Source organism: Lynx rufus, unplaced genomic scaffold, assembly GCF_022079265.1.
Source record: "Lynx rufus isolate CCGP_SWC_20201006 ecotype Redwood Valley unplaced genomic scaffold, mLynRuf1.p SCAF_14, whole genome shotgun sequence".
Taxonomy (NCBI): domain Eukaryota; kingdom Metazoa; phylum Chordata; class Mammalia; order Carnivora; family Felidae; genus Lynx; species Lynx rufus.
This window is the reverse complement of record NW_025814828.1, coordinates 7,093,203-7,112,733: the sequence shown is the minus strand read 5'-3', so window position 1 is coordinate 7,112,733 and position 19,531 is coordinate 7,093,203. Positions and strand designations below refer to the sequence as shown.

The 19,531-nt window shown below is 51.4% G+C and overlaps 1 protein-coding gene across 5 annotated transcripts in view; it reads right to left on the bottom strand.

Moving 5' to 3' along the window:
- Positions 1-254: 254 nt before the first annotated feature.
- Positions 255-19,531, bottom strand: part of CLCN4 (chloride voltage-gated channel 4) — a 63,585-nt gene continuing 44,308 nt past the window's right edge. For 4 of the 5 annotated variants that reach the window (XM_047075879.1, XM_047075881.1, XM_047075882.1 and 1 more), the window contains 3 exons: positions 18,087-18,485; positions 10,664-10,880; positions 3,726-4,284 (listed from right to left, as the gene is read on the bottom strand). In XM_047075879.1, coding sequence (XP_046931835.1) covers positions 4,194-4,284; positions 10,664-10,880; positions 18,087-18,485 — 707 coding nt within the window. In that variant the 3' untranslated portion in view covers positions 3,726-4,193. Of the gene's footprint in view, positions 1,077-2,462; positions 4,285-10,663; positions 10,881-18,086; positions 18,486-19,531 lie in introns of those variants that run through there. The other variant, XM_047075878.1, reaches the window with a different exon arrangement.

Sequence of the window (19,531 nt, the reverse complement as noted above, 5' to 3'; positions counted from 1 at the left end):
TAAAAAGCTTGAAAAGAATTACTAGACCGCTGCCCAACCTGTCCTCCCTAGCGTCTGTGCACAGGGCAGAAACACAGATGGCCTGGGGACAGTGGTCCTACCCCATCCTTGGAAATACACAGCGCCAAGTCTGAACTGTTACCTAGCTGTCACCCACCAGGCTAAGAGCAAGGGATTTTAGAGCTGACCAAACTGTTCCATCTGGGCACAAACACGCTGCAAAATCAGTATCTCTCCCATCTACGACTTGCTGCTTGAAGACTGTGCTCGTTTTATTTTTAAAAGGAAAGTTCAAACACTTAATTTTTAGTAAGGTGCCAACGTTTACACAGAGGGTTACAATTAAAAAAAAAAAAAAACCACCACATTGCTCTGTGGTCGTTCCAACACCAAATGCGAACAGATCTCATAAAAGTCGCACGTAGGCTCATTCCCGGCACACCTAGGACGGCAAATAAATAGTTATTACTGCGTCAGCGAAAATGGAGTCTGGTTAATGTCCCCAAGTCACATATACATGCTCCCCCGTCGTGTAAATCATTTCAGAGGCTTGTGTTTCTCATCTTTTCCAGCTCGGCGTCTGATAAGGAGTCCTGAGCAGATCTGCACTTGTCGATAATCCGAAGTAACCAGTTCTCCCCTCAGTGAAACGAATTCCCCGGTTTCTGTGGCTTACCGGGGCCAAAACGAGATCTTACTGAGAGGTCTTCTCCTTTGTAAGGTCTTTGGGGAGTACCAAACAGAGAAAGTTGAGCTGGCCTGGTTCTGAGGAACAGCGAACACCGAGTATTGATTGCTTCTAACACATTTACCTTTCCATAAATGCCACCCGCGCACCCGCATTCCCGGGGGGTGCACCGAAACACGCAAGAAATCCATGTGTCCCTCTCGGGATGTTCTTTATGATGTCTGTCCTTCTACAACACGTTTCCTTACTAGTAGAGAGGGGGAGCAAGAAATAGGTTGATGTGCTGTGTTAGAGAACTCCGTGTCTGTCCCGCATTTATGTTTCTTTACATAAAACACTGCTTCAGAAAGGATCCAGAAAGGTCTACAGAAGTCTAAAGGGTTTGGTTCTGGAAAAAGAAACAAACACACCGTTCTGAGAAATGTTTATTTTACTTCCACATCCCAGTTGTACTCTTCCCGCTCATCAGATCGCCAGATAGACAAGGTTCTACATTTGGCTACAGCAAATCCCTTCAGAATCCCGACCCGTGTACTTGTACAAGAAAGACCGACAAACAGCTCGGGAAGCCTGCTCCCCCTGGAGTTTGTGTGAGAGCCCGGGGCCAGCAGGCGAGTGGACCGCACAGGGGACTTCGGGCTCCATGGGAGGAAGGCAACCAGCTCTGGCAGCCCCGCTGCAAATTCTCCCACCCTTGACCTTCACCTGCCTGTCTGACCATGGCCTTCTGTTGCCAAGAGCCTGAACCCCACGACAAATTAGAGGTTCAACTCATGAAGGAAAACAAGGCTATTTGCGTCAAAGTAACACTCCCAACGGTCTGCCGTGAATTTGCAGACCTCTTCTACACTAAGGCCCGGGAGGAGGACAGAGCACAACCCTCCCCCCTCCCCCCCCCCCCCCCGGCTTGGTGACCTTGGCCTGGAGTAAACTATCCCTTCATTCCTCTATGGCCTCATCTGGAGGAGGAAGAAGTTCTGTGGTTTCACTGCCCTTTGGCTATCCGTTCACGGTTTCGTGTTCCCTTTTGAAGCTCCCAGTTTTAGCTGAAGGGGCTTTCTGGATTATACAAATCCAGGCTGTAACTAACACTCTTTCGGGAGGCCACGCGGGAGTTAGCGGGAACTACATGAAGCAATCTTTAAGACCTCGTAGGATTTCAAGTCCAGGAGAACCCAGCTTCACTTGCACACGCTCCGTGGAAACCCCAGTAACAACACTAATATTGGGATCTGTGACTCGACACTTAACGTGCCGTGAACGGGACACCAAGATCAAATTCTCTAGTACTGACCAGTGTTTCCACACTGAAGTGGCTATTTGATATCATTCTGGAGGGGGCCAAGCGATCACAGAAACAAATTTTCCAGTGTTTGCCAGCACGATCTGACTTCACTTTTTTGAACCCAGAGGACACAGCAGTACATTTTCTTGTATCAACCAGAAGTTTCACAGAAACCCGCTAGTCGCTAGGTTTTTATACAAGATGAGCATTTTTACGAGGGCTGAGAAATGATGGCTTCCGATTGGGAGTTCTAGGTCAGGTCTGAGAGAAGGGGTGGGGAACCGCTCGGTGAGTAGGACAATGTCTGGAGGGTGTGGCAAGAAAGAGAGTAAGGAGGACAGGGAGGACACCAACAGAGACATGATGATGGCATCCAATCCAGGGGACAGTCTTCCCTCCCAAGGACCAGTCCCTCTTCCTTGTTAGAAGAATCCAAAGTTCATTCAGAGAGTACCAGGCCTCACTAAAACTTCTCCTTCCCACACTCACGTGCAGCCAGGGGGAGTCGCGGGACCAAAGTCCAGCCAGTGGACATCAGCTGGGCACCTGTGGGCAAGTTCTGCTTCCTGGGCACAGGCATCGCACCTTGCTACGTGTCTCCTCCTCCCGCTTCGTGCCTAGGAAGCCGACGGCCTGGCCGGCAGCCGGGTAACAGAGAGCCCGGCCTGTGACTCTGAGGCTACAAGCCAGAGGACGAAGGACGGCAGACAACAATGGCAAAGCGTACGGCTGCTGGGTGGTAATGTGGAGACACGCGAGAGTGCCCGACCCCCGGTTTCTCGTTCAGCTCATCACCGTTCGTGGGATTTCTCTCCGGCCGCCAGACACACACCTGGCACGTCAATATCCGAGACCGAGATCGCAAAGGGCGCGGGCCACTCGGTGAGAAGGGGGGAGCGGGGACACACGTGACAGGCTCCCGGGAGCGGACGTACTCACACCGGTGCCACAGCGGACCGGAACCGCAGCTCGGTTCCTTCTCACAGAAAAGAGCCGAGTCCCGACTAAAGGGACAAATGCACCGTTAAGTTCAACACGGAGGTGCCCAGTGCTCCAAGTGGCGGTCTCCAATTTAACTCTGCCCTTCTGTGCTTTGACTGCGAGCATGAAAGCGCGCGCTCAGACATTAGAGCCGGACGTTATGCATCCTACAGAGAAGATAATGGAACAGATTTAGAATCAATTTAGCATTTCTCTCGCAATCCATTTGGAGGAGTTCCCACTGAGACTTCGTATGCCTCACCCTCCCTGCAGCCGTATTTAATAAGAGCTGAGAGGAAAAATAAGTAGTAACACTGGGTGGCCGGCTTTGACTCTCACGTACGCTATCTGGAAATTGAAGCACGCTTACGGCAAGCTGGCAGCACACAGGATATGGCCCGTGGAAAGTGCCGGACTGATCAATATTTAAGAATGCACAGGCCACGGCGATCAACAAGTGAGGTACATACAACAGGGACGCGAAACCATGAGCAGGTGCGTATACCCTCAAAATCGCGGCGGGTCCCTTCGTGCGGGAGGAAACCCGCGGAGCACTAAACGCTCGAGCAGTGAGTTCACGGTGTGGCCCCGAGATGCTGGTGTTGCACCGAGAAAGGGTTTCTCACAGTCAGCGGAGCAGAAGCCCCCGGATGTTGGTGCACAGACGGATGAGAGCGGGAGCAAGACAACGGGATGGTCACGAGTGGGCCCACTGGCATTCGTGCAGCTTTCACTCGGTTCAGATTTAATTTCTTTTTCTTTTCCGACAAAGTCAGTGCAAACATCTTTAATCCAATTCAGTAAAATAGCAGCAACACTTCGGGAACCAATAAATAAAGATGCTGACGGGCCAATACCCCTTGGCCTCTTAGACTCAAAGCTTCCCAAACAGCCTTAAACAGAAGGGGCAAGCGTTTCTTGACTCAGCATTCGTGTTCTGTGTCCTTGTACAAACCACATCGTTTACACCCACCCACATGCTCCCACGGCAGTTAATAAACTCATTAAGAAACACAGCTGGAAACTCACAAGGGGTTAAAGCTATAAAATGCCTACTCGTGGATGTCTTTAAAAAAAACACACACACACACCAGGTTTTATCCTCCTTTCGTTCAAACAAAGCTTTTCTTTCCACTGCCCCTAGCGTATAATCGTTCATTAGGATAATAACATATCATTTGTTTATTTCTTTTAAAATGACACAGTTGTGTTTCTCTCAAAATAAATGCCACCTTGTTTCTAATTAAACATGATGGATTCAGGGTCCTGGTTTGCCATCTGGGCCATATGTCTCAAAACATCCTTTTTCGTGATGATGCCAAGAAGTCTCCTGGAGAAGAAACAAAATACAGAAAAGAGGTCAGCCTTACAATATTGACCGACGCATGTCCTAAACCCCAGTGACTTTGCCACTTGGACACACAGAGACACTTCCCAGCTTCCCTTCAGTTGGGTGGGGACAACTGAGTGAGCTCTGGCCAACGGCACGTAGGTAGAGAGGAGAGATGCCCCGATCGACGCCCATTATCAATGGACTCCAAAACCACTCAGCAAATGGTCACTGGAAAACAAAAAATTCCCGAAAGTATCCATCCACAGATGACGTACACAGAGAAAAATGTCTCTTTATAATGGAGGGCTCCAGCCGCCACCACCTCATGAGATAGAGCTTATCACCAACAAGGTTGGAAAAGCTGACATTATGACGTCATCTACGGTGGCATATCGCCAGAAACTACTTATACCAAATCAAACCATGAGGAAGCAATCAAACAGATTCAGAATGTGAGACTACTGATTTGGATTCTTCAAAAGAAAAAAATCTATGTTATAAACAACAAACAAAAAGAGACAAGAGACTGTTCTAGACTAAAGAGGAACAACAACCAAATGCAATGGGTGAAGCTTGAAGGAATTCTGGATTGAAATCTGATATGAATTGGATATTGAATGATACACTGAGTTATTGTTCATCTTGTATAATTATGGTTTAGTGGTTATATAAAAGAATTTCCTTAACTCTTAGAAGATGTATGCTTGTGGGGCACCTGGGTGGCTCAGTCGGTTAAGCACCCAACTTCAGCTCAGGTCATGATCTCACCGTTTGTGAGTTCCAGCCCCACGTCAGGATCTGTGCTGCCAGCTCGGAGTCTGGAGCCTGCTGCGGATTATGGGTCTCCCTCTTTCTCTCTGCCCCTCCCCCGCTTGTGCTCACTCTCTCTCTCTCTCAAAAATAGATAAACTTTAAGAAATGCTTAAAAAAAAAAAAAAAGAAGAAGACGTATGCTTGATTCGCAACTGCCAAATCTCGGAAGCGCCCAAGATGGCCTCCTCAAGGTGATGGATACATAAACCGTGGTCCATCCAGACAGTGGGGTATTATTCAGCGCTGAAAAAAAATGATCTGTCAAGCCATGAAAAGCCATAGAAGAACTTTAAATGCACATCACTAAACGAAAGAAGCCAGTCTGAAAAGGCTACATACTGTGCGATTCCAACTCGATGACATTCTGGAAAAGTCAAAACTATGGAGACAGTAGAGATCAGCAGTTGCCAGGGCTTAGAGGAAAGGCAGGAGGGATGAAGAGGAGGAGCACAGAGGACTTTCAGGGCAGTGAAACTACCCTGTACGACACTATAAAGATACATGTCATAAAAGATACATGTCATTCTCCATTGATCAGAACGCACAGAATGTACAACAGCAAGGGTGAGCCCTAAACTACAGACCTTAGTTAACGCGTCAATATCAGGTCATGGGAGGCAACAAACGTAACAAGTGCAAGACATTAACAAGGGAAATTGAAGGGATGAGAGGATATATGAGAACTGTGTACTTTATGCTCAGTTTTTCCGTAAACCAAAAACTGCTCTAATAAAAAATAGTCTGTTAATTAGGGGCGCCTGGGTGGCTCAGTCGGTTGAGCATCCAACTTCGGCTCAGGTCATGATTTCGTGGCTCGTGGGTTCGAGCCCCGCGCCGGGCTCTGTGCTGACAGCTCAGAGCCTGGACCCTGCTTCAGACTCTGTGTCCCGCCCCCCCTCTCTGTGCCCCTCCCTGGCTCACAGTCTGTCTCTTTCTCCAAACTAAATAAACATTAAAAAATTTTTTAAATAAAAAAACAAAAATAATTTTCTGGGGGCATCTAACTCAGTCAGTTAAGCATACTACTCTTGATTTCAGGTCAGGTCAAGATGTCACCGTTCGTGAGTTCAAGCACTGCGTCGGGCTCCGTGCTGACAGCTCGGAGCCTAGAGCCTGCTTCACATTCCGTGTCTCCCTCTCTCTCTGTCCCTCCCCCGCTCACGCTCTGTCTCACTGTCTCTCAAAAAATAAATAAATGTAACAAAAAAAATAGTCCATTCATTAAAGAAAACACCCTTGTGGGAGAAACGTGGTTGCCTGAAGGGAGAGGGGTGCTGGTGAAGAAGGATAAAGCCGGGAACTGTTTTCTGTCCCAGCTGTTTAGAGTCACTTGGCTTCAACTGAGTTCAGAGATGACCTGAAATACAGTTCTAAAATTTATCAGAACGCAGTAAAGCAAGATGCTGTCCTACTAAAGCCGCCCGGAGGACTTAGCTCGGGCCGCCGTAACAGCGCCCCACAGATGAGGTGGCTCAACAGAAATGACTGTTCTCACGGTTCCCAAGACTAGAAGGCCCGGGTCAAGGTGGTGGCAGGCTTGGGGTCTCCAGAGGCCTCTCTCCTTGGCTTGCAGACGGCCACCTTCCTGCCGTGTCCTCACAGCCCTGCTGCCTCTTCCTCTTCTTCTAAGGACGCCAGTCTTATCAGATTAGGGCCCCGGCCTCGCGCCCTCACTCACCCTTACCTCTTAAGGACTCCGTCTCCAAACACGGTCATGCTGCAGGTTAGGGCTTCGACACAGGAATCCGGGGGGATACAATTCAGTCCCCAGCCGTTCTTCCATCGCATTTAAAATCAAAAAGGGACAGGAAACAGGCGAGCAGCTTATGCCTACAATCGCCACTAGCAGAGGTGTGGTGGGAAGACAAACGGGAGGGGTGTGAGCAGTCGGGTCTGCAGAGACAGGGCGCTCGTCCGTCTGCGTGAGGCAGGGAGGGCTCTGCCGCTGGCGATCGCCAAGCAGACCGTCTCTCAACCGACACCGCTCTTTTGTCCTCGGACGTTTTCTTTCTTTTTTTTTCTTAACATTTATTCATTTTTGAGAGACAGAGAGTGAGCACAAGTCGGGGAGGAGCAGAGAGAGAGGGAGACACAGAATCCGAAGCCGGCTCCAGGCTCCGAGCTGTCAGCCCAGAGCCCGACGCGGGGCTCAACGCCACGAACCGCGAGATCATGACCTGAGCCGAAGTCGGACGCTCAACCGACTGAGCCCCCCGGACGCCCCTGTCCTCGGACGTTTTCTACTTGAAAGCCTGGCTCAGGACATTCCTCTCTAGAACACCTGGGTAGTACCACCTGAACTGGAGTGCGTCCACATTCCCTAGTAGATGACAAACTCCCTGGCTTTATTAGTTTTTAGATACCTCTCGAGCTTTCTCCGGGTCTCAAACAGATGCTCAGTAAGATGGTGATTAAGGCAGTGTTGCTTTGAAAAAGTTTGACCTGCTCCTGTTTGCAGAGCGATAGGGATTCTATTCCGCGCGCCCCTCCCTTATCCCCGAGGCCTGGTTCTGTTGCCCCACCTTCACCGGGGAGCGGTCCAGGCAGCCTCCCCTTAAAGCTCTGTAACTACAGCACCTCCAAGTCAAGCTGCTCACAACACTCCCGGGGACATGTGACTTCAGGAGCTGCCTCGGCCTCAGGCATAAATTGTGCCTTGGCCTGCAACGGTAATCTCTGCGAAAGAAGGAAGCTCAACACCTACAAGAAGGAGGCAACATCAAACCCGGCGGAGATCGTTAGTGGCGTGAAATGTCCTATTTGGCTAAAATCAAGTGTTCGAACTTCCAGCCCCTTTGGGGAGTGGCCAATCTGTGACCGTGAACGTATGAGATGAGGGTAGCCAGGCTCTTCTGAGAAGGCCATCGGTCCAAGTCCCGGGGGCCCGCCTAGCAGACTCAGGGAAGGCGGACACAACGTCCCCTGCCCGCCTTCCCTTTCGATATCCTCTGGGGGGAAGACCCCACCCAAATGCAGTCTCCGCCACCGCCACCGGAAGTTCCCAGACTCGGGCATTGTGGGGACAAAGACTTCGGTGGTTCCTGGTCTGGTTTCAAGACTACCTTGGACCCCCAGGCCCCGAGCAATCCTGCAGACGATGCAGGTCGACAGGGCGAGCTGGGGCTCTCCCCGCGAGCAGGGAAGGCACATGGTGACGGAATACATCAAAAACGCAAGCTGGCTCGAGACATGCCTGTCCTGGCTGAAAGCCCGAGGAGATGAAAGGCCCGCAAACAAGGATCCCTTGCCAGCAGTAACGTATCAGCATCTGTGTTTGTTTAAAATATGTAGAGCGAGAGAGAGTGCGATTTTGTTTTCTCGCAGAACATTCGGAGCCAATTTCGGCACCCAGATCTTCACAGGAAAACCTCATGGGGCTGCGTGAGGTGTGAGCGGGCGTTAAGGGCAGAATTTCCTGCCAGAACTGGAAATTCCACGATAACTGACATTGGATTATTATTTTAAAGGAAAAGAGAAACTGCTATGCACTTGAGACGCGGCGGGTGATCACAGTGGTATTTATGCCGAGCACTAGAAATTCAAGTCTGTAGACGGGCTTCAGGGTTTTGCAAAGTGGAGTCCTGACCGGCAGCAGCACCGGGGAGCTCGCTAGAAATATATATTCGCAGGCCCCTCCCAGACCTAAGGGATCAGTCACTGCGGTGGACCCAACACTCCCGGTTTAACCTGGAGCTTGAATCCCCAGGGGGATTCTGCGATCCACCGAGTTCCTTCCAAATACACCAGCGGAAGTGATCTCTGGCCCCAAACATGTATTTATTCCTTACTGATCGTCCCTCCTGTGTGCAAGGCACCCGCCCTGGCTGCAGCCAGAGCTGAGGACGCTCGTCGCGTGGGCTGGGAATTCTCGGGGTCAGTGCGCACATACGGCCCCTCGTACAGCCCAGGAGCACTCACGTGGCTATTCCCAGGCGTCTAGTCCCCGGTCACTCAATTCCACAGCTGGTGACGTTTTGGGCCACTGACTCTTTGTTGCAACGGGGGCCGTCCCGTGCCTCTACCCACTAAATGCCAGGAGCATCCCCTGTCCAGTTGTGACACCCAAAATCTTAGGGGGGAGCAACATCGCCCTGGTCTAGAACCGTCGCGTCAAACCGGAGCATGGGCTCTGCAACGTAAACTACGTTAGGGAATTAAGGCCCCGAGTGCACTTAGGGGCCGGAGTCTCCAGGACCCATGCCCCGGCTCTTCTCAGTCTACAGAGGAATAAGCCGGGCAGCCGACCCTATGCTCCAGGCCACCCTCACTCAGCCAATCTCGTCCCCCACCGAAGCTGCTGAAGCCGTGGGATTCAGGGAGCACCGCGGAGCCCAAAGAATGGCCCTCGAGGCGCCGCACCTCTCCCGCCATCATGAACCTTTGATCTTCGAAATGCCAGTTTCCCGGTCTGCGGTTACACAAAGCAAGAGGTACCCCTCCGCCGCGGCAGAGACGATGCCACGGGGCCGCCAAATCTCTCAGCTCTACAGTAACGGTTGTTGTGAAAACGCGAGGTTGTTTTGAACAGACTGCTATATTAGGGAATAATTTGAGCAATTTGAGCACGATGTGAACTCCACGTTCGCATGTGGGTGATTTCATCCGGGACACGTTCCAGGTGCGTGCAGAAAACTGCACCCAGCTGAAGCCAGGGGCACAGGAATACAGCCCACCCTTGAACGACACGGGTTTGGGCTGCTGAGGTCCACTTATATGCGGATTTGTTTCAAGAAGTACAGTACGGTACTATAAACGTAGGGTCTCTTCCCGAGGATTTTCTTACTGACGCTTTCTCTGGCTTACTTACCGTAAGAACACGGTATATAATACATAGAACAGACAAAATAACGTGTTAATCGACTGTTTACGTTATCGGTGTGGCTTCGGGTCAACGGCAGGCTCTCGGCAGCTACGGTTCTGGGGATTCAAAAGTTCTACGTGATCTCTGACCGCGAGGGAATTTGGCGCCCCCAGCCCGGTGTCGTGCGAGGTCCGACTGTACGGAGCTCGCAAGCTGCAGCCCTCACGACACCTACCTCTACAAAACAACTTCAAGTCGTCTTCAAGGTAAAGTGCTACCGTTGTTGTACTATTTGTGTTTTCCTGACCATCTAACGTGCAAAAGCCGTGCTACTTTCTTTTTAGCAGGTTCCCATCGTGTGTGCGTGCGCGCGCGCCACCGTGGCGTGTTGCACACACAACCCTGTTTTTCTCATCAGCCCGTGCTTCGGAGCTCCCTGCACGGGGGCCCTGGGCTGCGAGGAATGCGCTCCTCCCCCTTCTGACCGACCTTCAGCCTCAGGCCAGACGGGCCCCCCCCCCCGCCCCCGCCCCCAAGCCTCTCGCACCTTCCCGGGCCCCGCGCCAAGCTCCCAAAGCTCCCGGTCACGGTCAGGTCCTGCTCGGCGCGCTAGCTCGCCGCAGCTTCCCGATGCCCTGTCCCAAGTACCTATCCGCCCCGGGCAACCTCGAGGCCCTGCACGGCCGTGGCCGTGTCTCATTCCTCTTATTCTCAGAGTGCGGCCCCAGCACACAGCCCGTCCGCGCCTGTCCGGCCACTCACCCGCTGCGCGTCACCAGGCACTGCCGGAGCCCCAGTTTCCGGAAGATGTCCACCACCGTCTCCATGGGGGTATGGTCCGTGACCGTGAACGGGCTGAGGTTTAGGACGCGCCGCAGCTTCAGGGGGTGCGGGCTGTTGGCCGGCAGCTCGGGCGGCTCCTCCGTGAAGTACATGATGGAGTTGCTCACGATGCCCTCCTGCCTCTGTCTGGCGTTCTCTGCAATGGGCGAGCGGGAACGATAAGCCACACGAGGGCCCGTGCTTAGCAACTCCGTCGGCCCCGCACCCGCACCGACACACGTCTGCCCTCCATCCACATCCTAGACCCCCACAGGGAAGGGGTTCAGAGGGCGAACGCCACCTTCCTAATGAGGGGCTGCAGCCAAACATCTGTAAAATCGGCATCTCTCTGAAGCGAGTGCCCTACGAGGGTCCCCACGCTGTGACCTGATCGATCACTGCCAAAGTCTCGACACGCGGGCTTGAGCAGGCAGGGTGGCTTCTTGGGGAGAACGTGCTGCCTCCTCCCGGCCTCCAGGGCCCTCCGCCCTTGCTTTCCTAACAGTCCCTCACCTCATCACGGGCCCGGGTTGGACGTGACAAGAGGCCTTGCTGAGCTGCCCAACGACCCTAATAAGTTGGGTTTTTTTTCTTACAAACTAACTTTTAACTGGCCCAAGTGGCATTATGAATCCCGAGAGGAACAAAAACCACAGGACCATCCTAGGCTCCCAGCCCAGAAATGCAGCTCAATCCCAAATATGACCCTTGGGACCAAAGAAGTAACCCCAGAAAAGCCACCTTCCCCCCACCTCCCGGATCTCCTCTCTTAAAAATGGACCGTGTTGGGGATTCCTCAAAGAAAGACAGCGACACTGTGATGGTAACAATTAGCCTCTTTCTATCTGTAGGCAAGGCCGCGCAAAAGCCAGCTGAGGAAAAGCAGGGCAACAGGAACTCATTAGAAACACAGCTTTCTGCAGTACTAGAAGCCCAGGCTATTTTAAGTCACACATGAAATAAATCCATCGGTCTCAAGATATTTCTCCAAGGCGATTTTCCTTCTGTTGGAATTTTAATCTTTCTCTTGGTTCATGGGAAAAGGTTAGGAAAAATGTAGTGTGAGGCCTGCCTTAAAATGGATCCTGGTTTCGATAATACATTTCTTGCCTTCTCAAAGACTACTATTCACCTATATTGTTCTTTGAAAAATAAAATTCTAACTGCCTGCTCTCAGGCCATTTATTGCAATAGTACTCTAATGGAAAACTGGCAGCATTCGGGGTCAGGCTGAGTTTGAAAAGGGGTCTCTGTTTAAAAGAGGAACAGAGGGCCCCCTGGGCAAATGCCGGCACATGATGTCACATCACGCACACTGCACCTTTCTCTCCTCCATCAAGATGGTTCCGGCCGGAGGCACTAAGGTGAGGATACAACGGTCAGCAGACTCGGGCTCACTTTCACAGACCGACCAAGTCTCTGAAAGGCCCACGTGACAAGAATGCCATCGACTCCAACAGTCAGGTTGACTGGGTCGAGGATGGGTCCTTCTCAGGACTGGATCAAGCCACAAACCTCAGTCGAGAACTGAACACGTGATTCGCTGAACCCCTTGTAAAAACCCAATACGACTTCGTGAGCTGTCCAGTCTACTTGTTGAAATGAATACCCACCCTATAGATTTCCTCTGAATCTCCCGATCGGGTTAGAAGCCCTGATTCTAATAGCAGCTAGTTCAGTGATTTCTGGCTCACCAGTACATTCCCAGTGCCTGGACAATGCCTGGTATCCAGCAGGCACAAAACAGGTATCCGCCCAACGCACGCATCGCTAAGCGAATGAATGAGTGAGTAGGTCTCCTAAGTGTCTGGCGGACGCTGGTCCGCCCGCCATGTAGAACCCAGCCCATCCCACGTAGGGGGTGCTGCGAAGGAAAGCCCACGAACGAGAATCAAAGGCGCCGGCCGGCGTCCGAGCCGGAGACGTGAGCTATGCTCCCTGTCACTCCAAGAGTGGCGACTGCCGCTCTCTCCGGAAGGGTCTGTCAGGCCACTCTGGAATTCTGTTATCGGGACTTACCTCAATGCTCAGACTTTGGGGGCGGGGGTGCTCCGGCCAGTAACAGAAGAACCAGCAAGAAAGCTTTTTGCGTCGTTCTGCTGGGGGGAGCCATCTCCTGGCTCAGATAAGAAATCTTCACCGGTCACCGAGATGCCTACAACAAACTTCATGTTGTGCGCTCACAGGGGGCACAGCCTGGCTACTGCCATCCCCGTCCTGCCGGCTCCCAGAGCTGTTCCAGCACATGGCGCGTGCACAAGAAATAGTCCCCGTGGGAAAGCTTAAACCAACTTCCCGCCCAGGGGATGATTCCCTGCTACCAAGAGTGTAGACTCCCAGACCCCAGGGAGCCATGAAGACTCGTGTCGAAAAAAACAAAGCAAAACCAAACCAAGCAAAAAAAGCCCCAGGCTTACATATGTAAAAGACCTAAAAGACAAGAAGGAAATGCACTAAACATTATTAACCATGGCTTTCCATGGTCTTGAGAAAGTGGGTATCTTTTTTTTCCCCCTTTTACTTCTGATTTCCCCAATATTCTATGAGTATGTATTACTTTTAAAAATAAAAATGTAATAGAGGCATCTGGGCGGCTCAGTCGGTTGAGCATCTGACTTGGGCTCGGGTCATGATCTCACGGTTCGGGAGTTCGAGCCCGGCGTCGGGCTCTGTGCTGACAGCTGGGAGCCTGGAGCCTGTTTCGGATTCTGTGTCTCCCTCTCTCTCTGCCCCTCCCCTGCTCGTGCTCTGTCTCTCTCTCAAAAATAAATAAACATTAAAAAAATTTTAATAAAAAAAGGGGCGCCTGGGTGGCGCAGTCGGTTAAGCGTCCGACTTCAGCCAGGTCACGATCTCGCGGTCCGTGAGTTCGAGCCCCGCGTCGGGCTCTGGGCTGATGGCTCAGAGCCTGGAGCTTGTTTCCGATTCTGTGTCTCCCTCTCTCTCTGCCCCTCCCCCGTTCATGCTCTGTCTCTCTCTATCCCAAAAATAACAAAATAAACGTTGAAAAAAAAATTTTTAATAAAAACATAAAAATGTAATAAACTCCATTTTTAGTTGTTTCAAAGACCACTTAAACTGTTCTTAATAAAGAAGATTTGTTATATATTCTACCAGAACTAGTGTCAGCGACCACCGCTCCTGAAAAATGAGGTACGTTTTGTGAGTACTTGCTAAGGCTATTCAACTTGACATTCCATTTTCTAGCAGACAATACCATGACAATGCCAAGTACAGATAAGAGTGCTGGTAAAGTATCATGTGGAATTCAAGATACCAAACAGATGAACATACGGGAAGGGAAGCAAAAATAATATAAAAACAGGGAGGGGGACAAGACATAAGAGACTTTTATTTTTTACTTTTTTAATGTTTATTTTTGAAAGAGAGAGAGACACACACAGAGCACAAGTGGGGGAGGGGCAGAGAGAGAGGCAGACACAGAATCCGAAGCGGGCTCCGGGCTCTGAGCTGTCGGCACAGAGCGCAATGTGGGGCTCGAACCCACAAACCGTGAGATCCTGACCTGAGCCTAAGTCGGACGCTTCACTGACTGAGCCACCCCGGCGCCCCCATGAGAGACGTTTAAATATAGAGAACACACTGAGGGTTGCTGGAGGGGTTGTGGGTGGGAGGATGGACTAAATAGATGAGGGGCACTGAGGAGAAAGCTTGTTGGGATCAGCACTGGGAGTTATACGTCGGGGATGAGCCCCTGGATTCTGCTCCTGAACTCATTACTGCACTATATGCTAACTAACTTGGAGGTACATTTAAAAAAAATAAAAAATAAAAAATAGGGTGCTGGTAAAGTAAATTTCACAAACTATGACAGACCAAGAAATTTTAAGACTGGAAATAATCTTATGTTCAGTAGGCTATTATCATGGCTCCACGGCAACGGTTCTCAACGGGGAGCAATGCTGCCCCCACCCTTAGGGGACGTTTGGAAATATCTGGAGACATTTTTGGTCCTCATAACTGGGGGATGGTGTTGCTACTAGCACCCAGTGATGGGAGACCAAGGGTGCTGCTAAACGTCACTCGGTGCCCAGGACGAGCCCTCACACAAAAGAACGATCCAGCTCCAGATGTCAGTGGTGTTAAGGTTGAGAAGCTCTACTTTAGAGTGACATGTTTTTAGAGAGATAATACTCGACCATCCCGTCCATCAAAAATGCTCCCATATGACAGATGTAATTAACTCGAAAGGTTAAAATGGAAAACTGAAAGCAACCGGAATGGTGGCCAGTACAAAGATGGGATTGCAAAAAAACCATCTCGAAGAAAAAGCAGAGGATGTTATGATAAGTTGCAGTTTGCCGCGGCATGGAGAAGTCCCTCTGTGCATGTGTGTTAAGCCCAGCAGAAAGCAGATGATACCGCCGCTCTCCGTGGCCTATTCCAATCATCAACGGCCCTCCCAGGAAGAAACCGCTTTATCCCTAAATAGCCCTTCCAACAGATCTGACACTTTGTTCAGTTCTGGCCGTAGATCCCTTTCTGTAAGTAAGCATCTTCCACATGCTAGAGAATCATCATTAAATCATCCACCAGATGAAAAAAAGGAGCATTCCCTTAACTCTTGCCTGTGACTCCAACTTTCCATCCCTTTAATCATCTTTGCGGCTTCCCGCTGAGTCCTCTCTGAACCCGTCCTCACCTAATTGCAGAATTCAAGACTAGAAGAGTCTGAGCCCTGCTGAGCACAGAAAGAGCCTCATATTTGCAAATGGCACTGAAAGGCAAAGTCCCATTTACTGGGAATTTGAACGAGGGTCACACACGGCCCCGTGTGTCAGTATGTGATGGGGGAAGTGGGCCATGTGTCCTACGCGGGGCTAACGAATCGCTCTTTTAACAAGGACGACGGCTATGGTTCGGCATTCCAGAGATGTTTGAAAATAACAAAACGTTTTCAGCTTCGTGTGAGCAGCTGCTATGATTTTAACAGGATACGTAAGAAAAATCCTCATCCGCCTCAGTTAGCGTTCTTACACAGGCTGTCTGGGATCTACCTGTCTAGAATCTCTGCTGATTCCCCTGCAAATGAAACTGGCATGAGACAGTCACTAGCGAAATGCTAAAGTCATACTTCTATCTTCATGGAAGGTCACATAATTCTGCAAATACCGGTCACATATTTGTCCACCCGAGTACAGGGACTCCTCTGTTTCCACAGATCAGGAAAACAGTTTTTCTGATTGCTCAGAGCGAAACACTCCTCGCCTTTCCACAAACCATGTAAACAGCAGCTTCTATACTATTATCGGTCTGATTGAAAGCATACAGGTATTATTTACCCGGCGTGTTGCCTCTTCAGACATTCCAAACATAGCTTCTAAGAGAGCGCTCCGTCGGCAAGCTTAAATTTCTTCTCTAACCGGTTGATGACAATTACTGCTTCCCACTTGATTACGGTAATGGCTTTCAGCGAAATTAGTAAGCTGTCTCTTAGCAGGTGTGCCTGGAGCTACACAATAGGTAATGGAGCCGGTGACATTTATTACTTTAGTTTTTAAATTTCAACCTTTGCTTAAAAGATTTTAGGGACTGAATGGATTTTTAAAGGCTGCTGATTACATTATTTTAAAACAAACCCTACCCTACTTATACAGCTTAAAACAGATCCCGTTATCTATAAGGCAATATTTACGCCCAAAGGCACCTACCTGTTAAGCGACAGGACCTATAATAAAGAGAAGCATCACTGAGCACGTAAGCACAAATTAAAGGACACGGCTTATCTAAACTTATTTTTATAAAGCCTTTGGCGAAGATACCTTAAAGCTATTTTTTTAATGTTTATTTATTTTTGAGAGAGAGAGAAGACACGCGTGCACGTGGAGGAGAGGCAGAGAGAGAATCCGAAGCAGGCTCTGTGCCCTCAGTGCAGACTCCGATGCGGAACTCGAACTCACGACCCCGAACCCTGAGATCACGACCTGAGCTGAAGTCTGACTTAACCCACAGGGCCACCCAGGCGCTCCTAAAGATATTTTAAAAAGCTATTTAACATCACAAAGAGATTTTGGAAACTCAAAAGGAGCCGCAGAGATAGTTAACCAAGGGCAGGGAAAAGCAAATGGTCATCTGGTGGAGGTGTGTTCCCAGTAGGCGTTCTGCAACCCGACCGACCGCGCCAGTCCCCCTGGCGAACTTAGGTACGCTGGAAGACAGGGTACGTGGTAAAGTCATCAAGTGTCCACAGGGGCCGTGCCTCGGGCCCACCGTGGGCTGCCGGAACCAGGAGCAGATCATGGGAGCAGGCGTGCTGAGCCAGACGGCACTTGTACTGGCCACATGCCACGGGTGGGACCCCAGCCCGAGGGGGCCTCCGAGCTCACTGTCCTCCTTCTTAGGTCTCCACGTGCCTCACACCCAGACCTTTCTCTTGGGAATCCTTCTACCTCCTGCCCCCCTTTCCATGCAGGCACCCCTAGGCTGACGTGCCCGCAGGCTTGCTTCTCGGACCTGTGGGTCTCTGGCACCACCCCCCCCCACCCCGACCCCGGTCATCCACTCACTCCTCTCCCAACACGACAGCCTGCCCCTCAGCCCAGCAGAGTTCACTTAGCGCACAGGGAGGAAGAGCACCACGGGGAACTGACCCACGAGGGTCTCGAACTAACGGGACGGGACATAATGCCACCAAGCAAAGTGAAGGGCTTGCGTGGTGCCCGGCGGTGGGGCGGGGGGAGGCGTCTGAGACAAAGAACTCACCACAGAAGTCGGTAAGCCCGCCTGAAAGCCTGTGTCCCAGACCAGCTTGCCCGGGGCCGGGCCGGGCTCTCACACCTCAATCCTCGCCAGCTCTACCTGACAACTCCCTAAAAGAGGCGGCGGCCGCAGCCGCAGCCAGCCACCTAGCAGCAGTGGGCCCCTCGGCTGCGTGCAAACGCGGCGCTCATTTTCCAGCCAAGCACGTCTCTCCCTAGGCGTCGTCCCTGCCAGTAGGACCTGAGGACCAGCAGCATCACCATTAACCAGGAGCCTGGGTGGCTCAGTCACTCGGGCGTCCGCCCCTCGATTTCGGCTCAGGTCACGCCCACATCGGGCTCTGTGCTGAGCATGAGGCCTGCCTGGGATCCTCACTCTCTCTCTCTCCCTCTGCCCCTCTCCCCCGATCGCACACTCTCTCTCTCTCTCAAATTAAAAAAATACATACGCAGAGTCTTGGGCCCCACCCGAAATCTACTGAATCGGAATCTGCATTTCCACCAGATGCCCAGGGGATGTGAATGCGAAATGCGCAGAGCCCCTGGCTTCGAGCCCTCTGGCCTCTGCACTCTACCTCCTTTGAGAATTCAGGGGCTACAGAGGCTACCGTTCCCCTCTGAGTACATCCCCTCTCTTTACTCACTTATTGCAAGAATCAGCTCCCTCCTCTGGGCAAATCCGATGAGGCGCTCGGAGTCCCTGGAGACCACCACCGGGAAGCCGTTGTAGTCGGTCTCCTTGATGAGCGTCTCCACGTCCTCCACGGTCATGCTGTCCTGGGTGAGCACGGACAGGGGTGGCTCTCCGCGCCGTGGCCGCATGACGTCGGTGGCCAGCGTGCGATGGGTGAACTCATCCTTCACGTCCAGAAACGGGTACCCGTTTAAGTGGATATGAGCCTCATAGATGCCTTCTTTCCCAAAGGCATCGGCCACCCACTTGCTGGTCACGGCTGCCGCCATCAAGGGCACAATGTACTCTAGGCCACCCGTTAATTCAAACATGATGACCACCAACGACACCGTCATCCTGGTAACCCCGCCTGCAACCGAAGAGAGTACAGTTCTGAAAGCCCATCTCCGGGCCCTCACGAGGGCGTGAACTATGGAAACGGACGAGCTGGCTATAAATGCTCCCGACACCTATTCTGAAGAGACGGTCGTCCAGGTTGCCCATGGCGGGCCTCTGCAACGGAGGCCAGGCTGTCAAATGCGGCCTTCCCTCAGGGAGCCGTAAGTCACTTCTGACGGGGGGGGGGGGGGAGGGGAGGGCTTTTCTTCAGTGAGGGACAACAGGGTTGTCTGTCTACCCAAGACCACGTGCCTGGCTCTTTGGGAAGGGGATCCTATGTGGGCTATGCAGGTTTCTGACACAGCAAATGTGGCTCTCTTCCAGAACCCCACGAGCTAGAAAACTGTAGAGATTCGTAGGAGCTGCAGACAGGAGAGGGACCCAACTCTGTGTCCCTCGGTATTTAAAAGGAGACTCCATACCAACTCCTACCGATCACCCAATGAGCTTACACTGGGCTTTCTCGAGCTCAGCACTAGGAACGCTTGGGGCTGGATCTTTCTTTGATGTGGGGGCTGCACCGTGTACTCCGGAATGTTTAGCAGCACCCCTGGCCACCGCCCACTAGATGCTAGTAGCACCACCCCCGTAGGTGTGACAACCGGAAAGGACTCCTCCGTTGTCCAGTGCTCCTGAGAGGCACAGGTGCCCCCAGGCGAAAACCACTCTTCTAGATGGTACAGCTGCCAGGTGGAGACTCCATCACCCTGGCCCTGCATGACGGAGTGGAGAAAAGCCCTCTAATAAGTCACATCTCACACACTCACACACACACACACACACAGAGTTGATTCTCACTGTTCCCGGTGGCTATGATGTATGAAGTTGCCACGAACACCGTATGAGCAAACACTCAATCACTGCCCTACGGGAAACGTAAGGTTAGGTTTCTGCGAGTTTCTGGTCACAACATTTTTGTGAACCAATCAACACCGAACCTTATTTTATGTGCATTTCTGTTTAAAGACACCTCATCTAGGACGTGCAGATGACTCGTTAACACTGAACTCCCAGCCA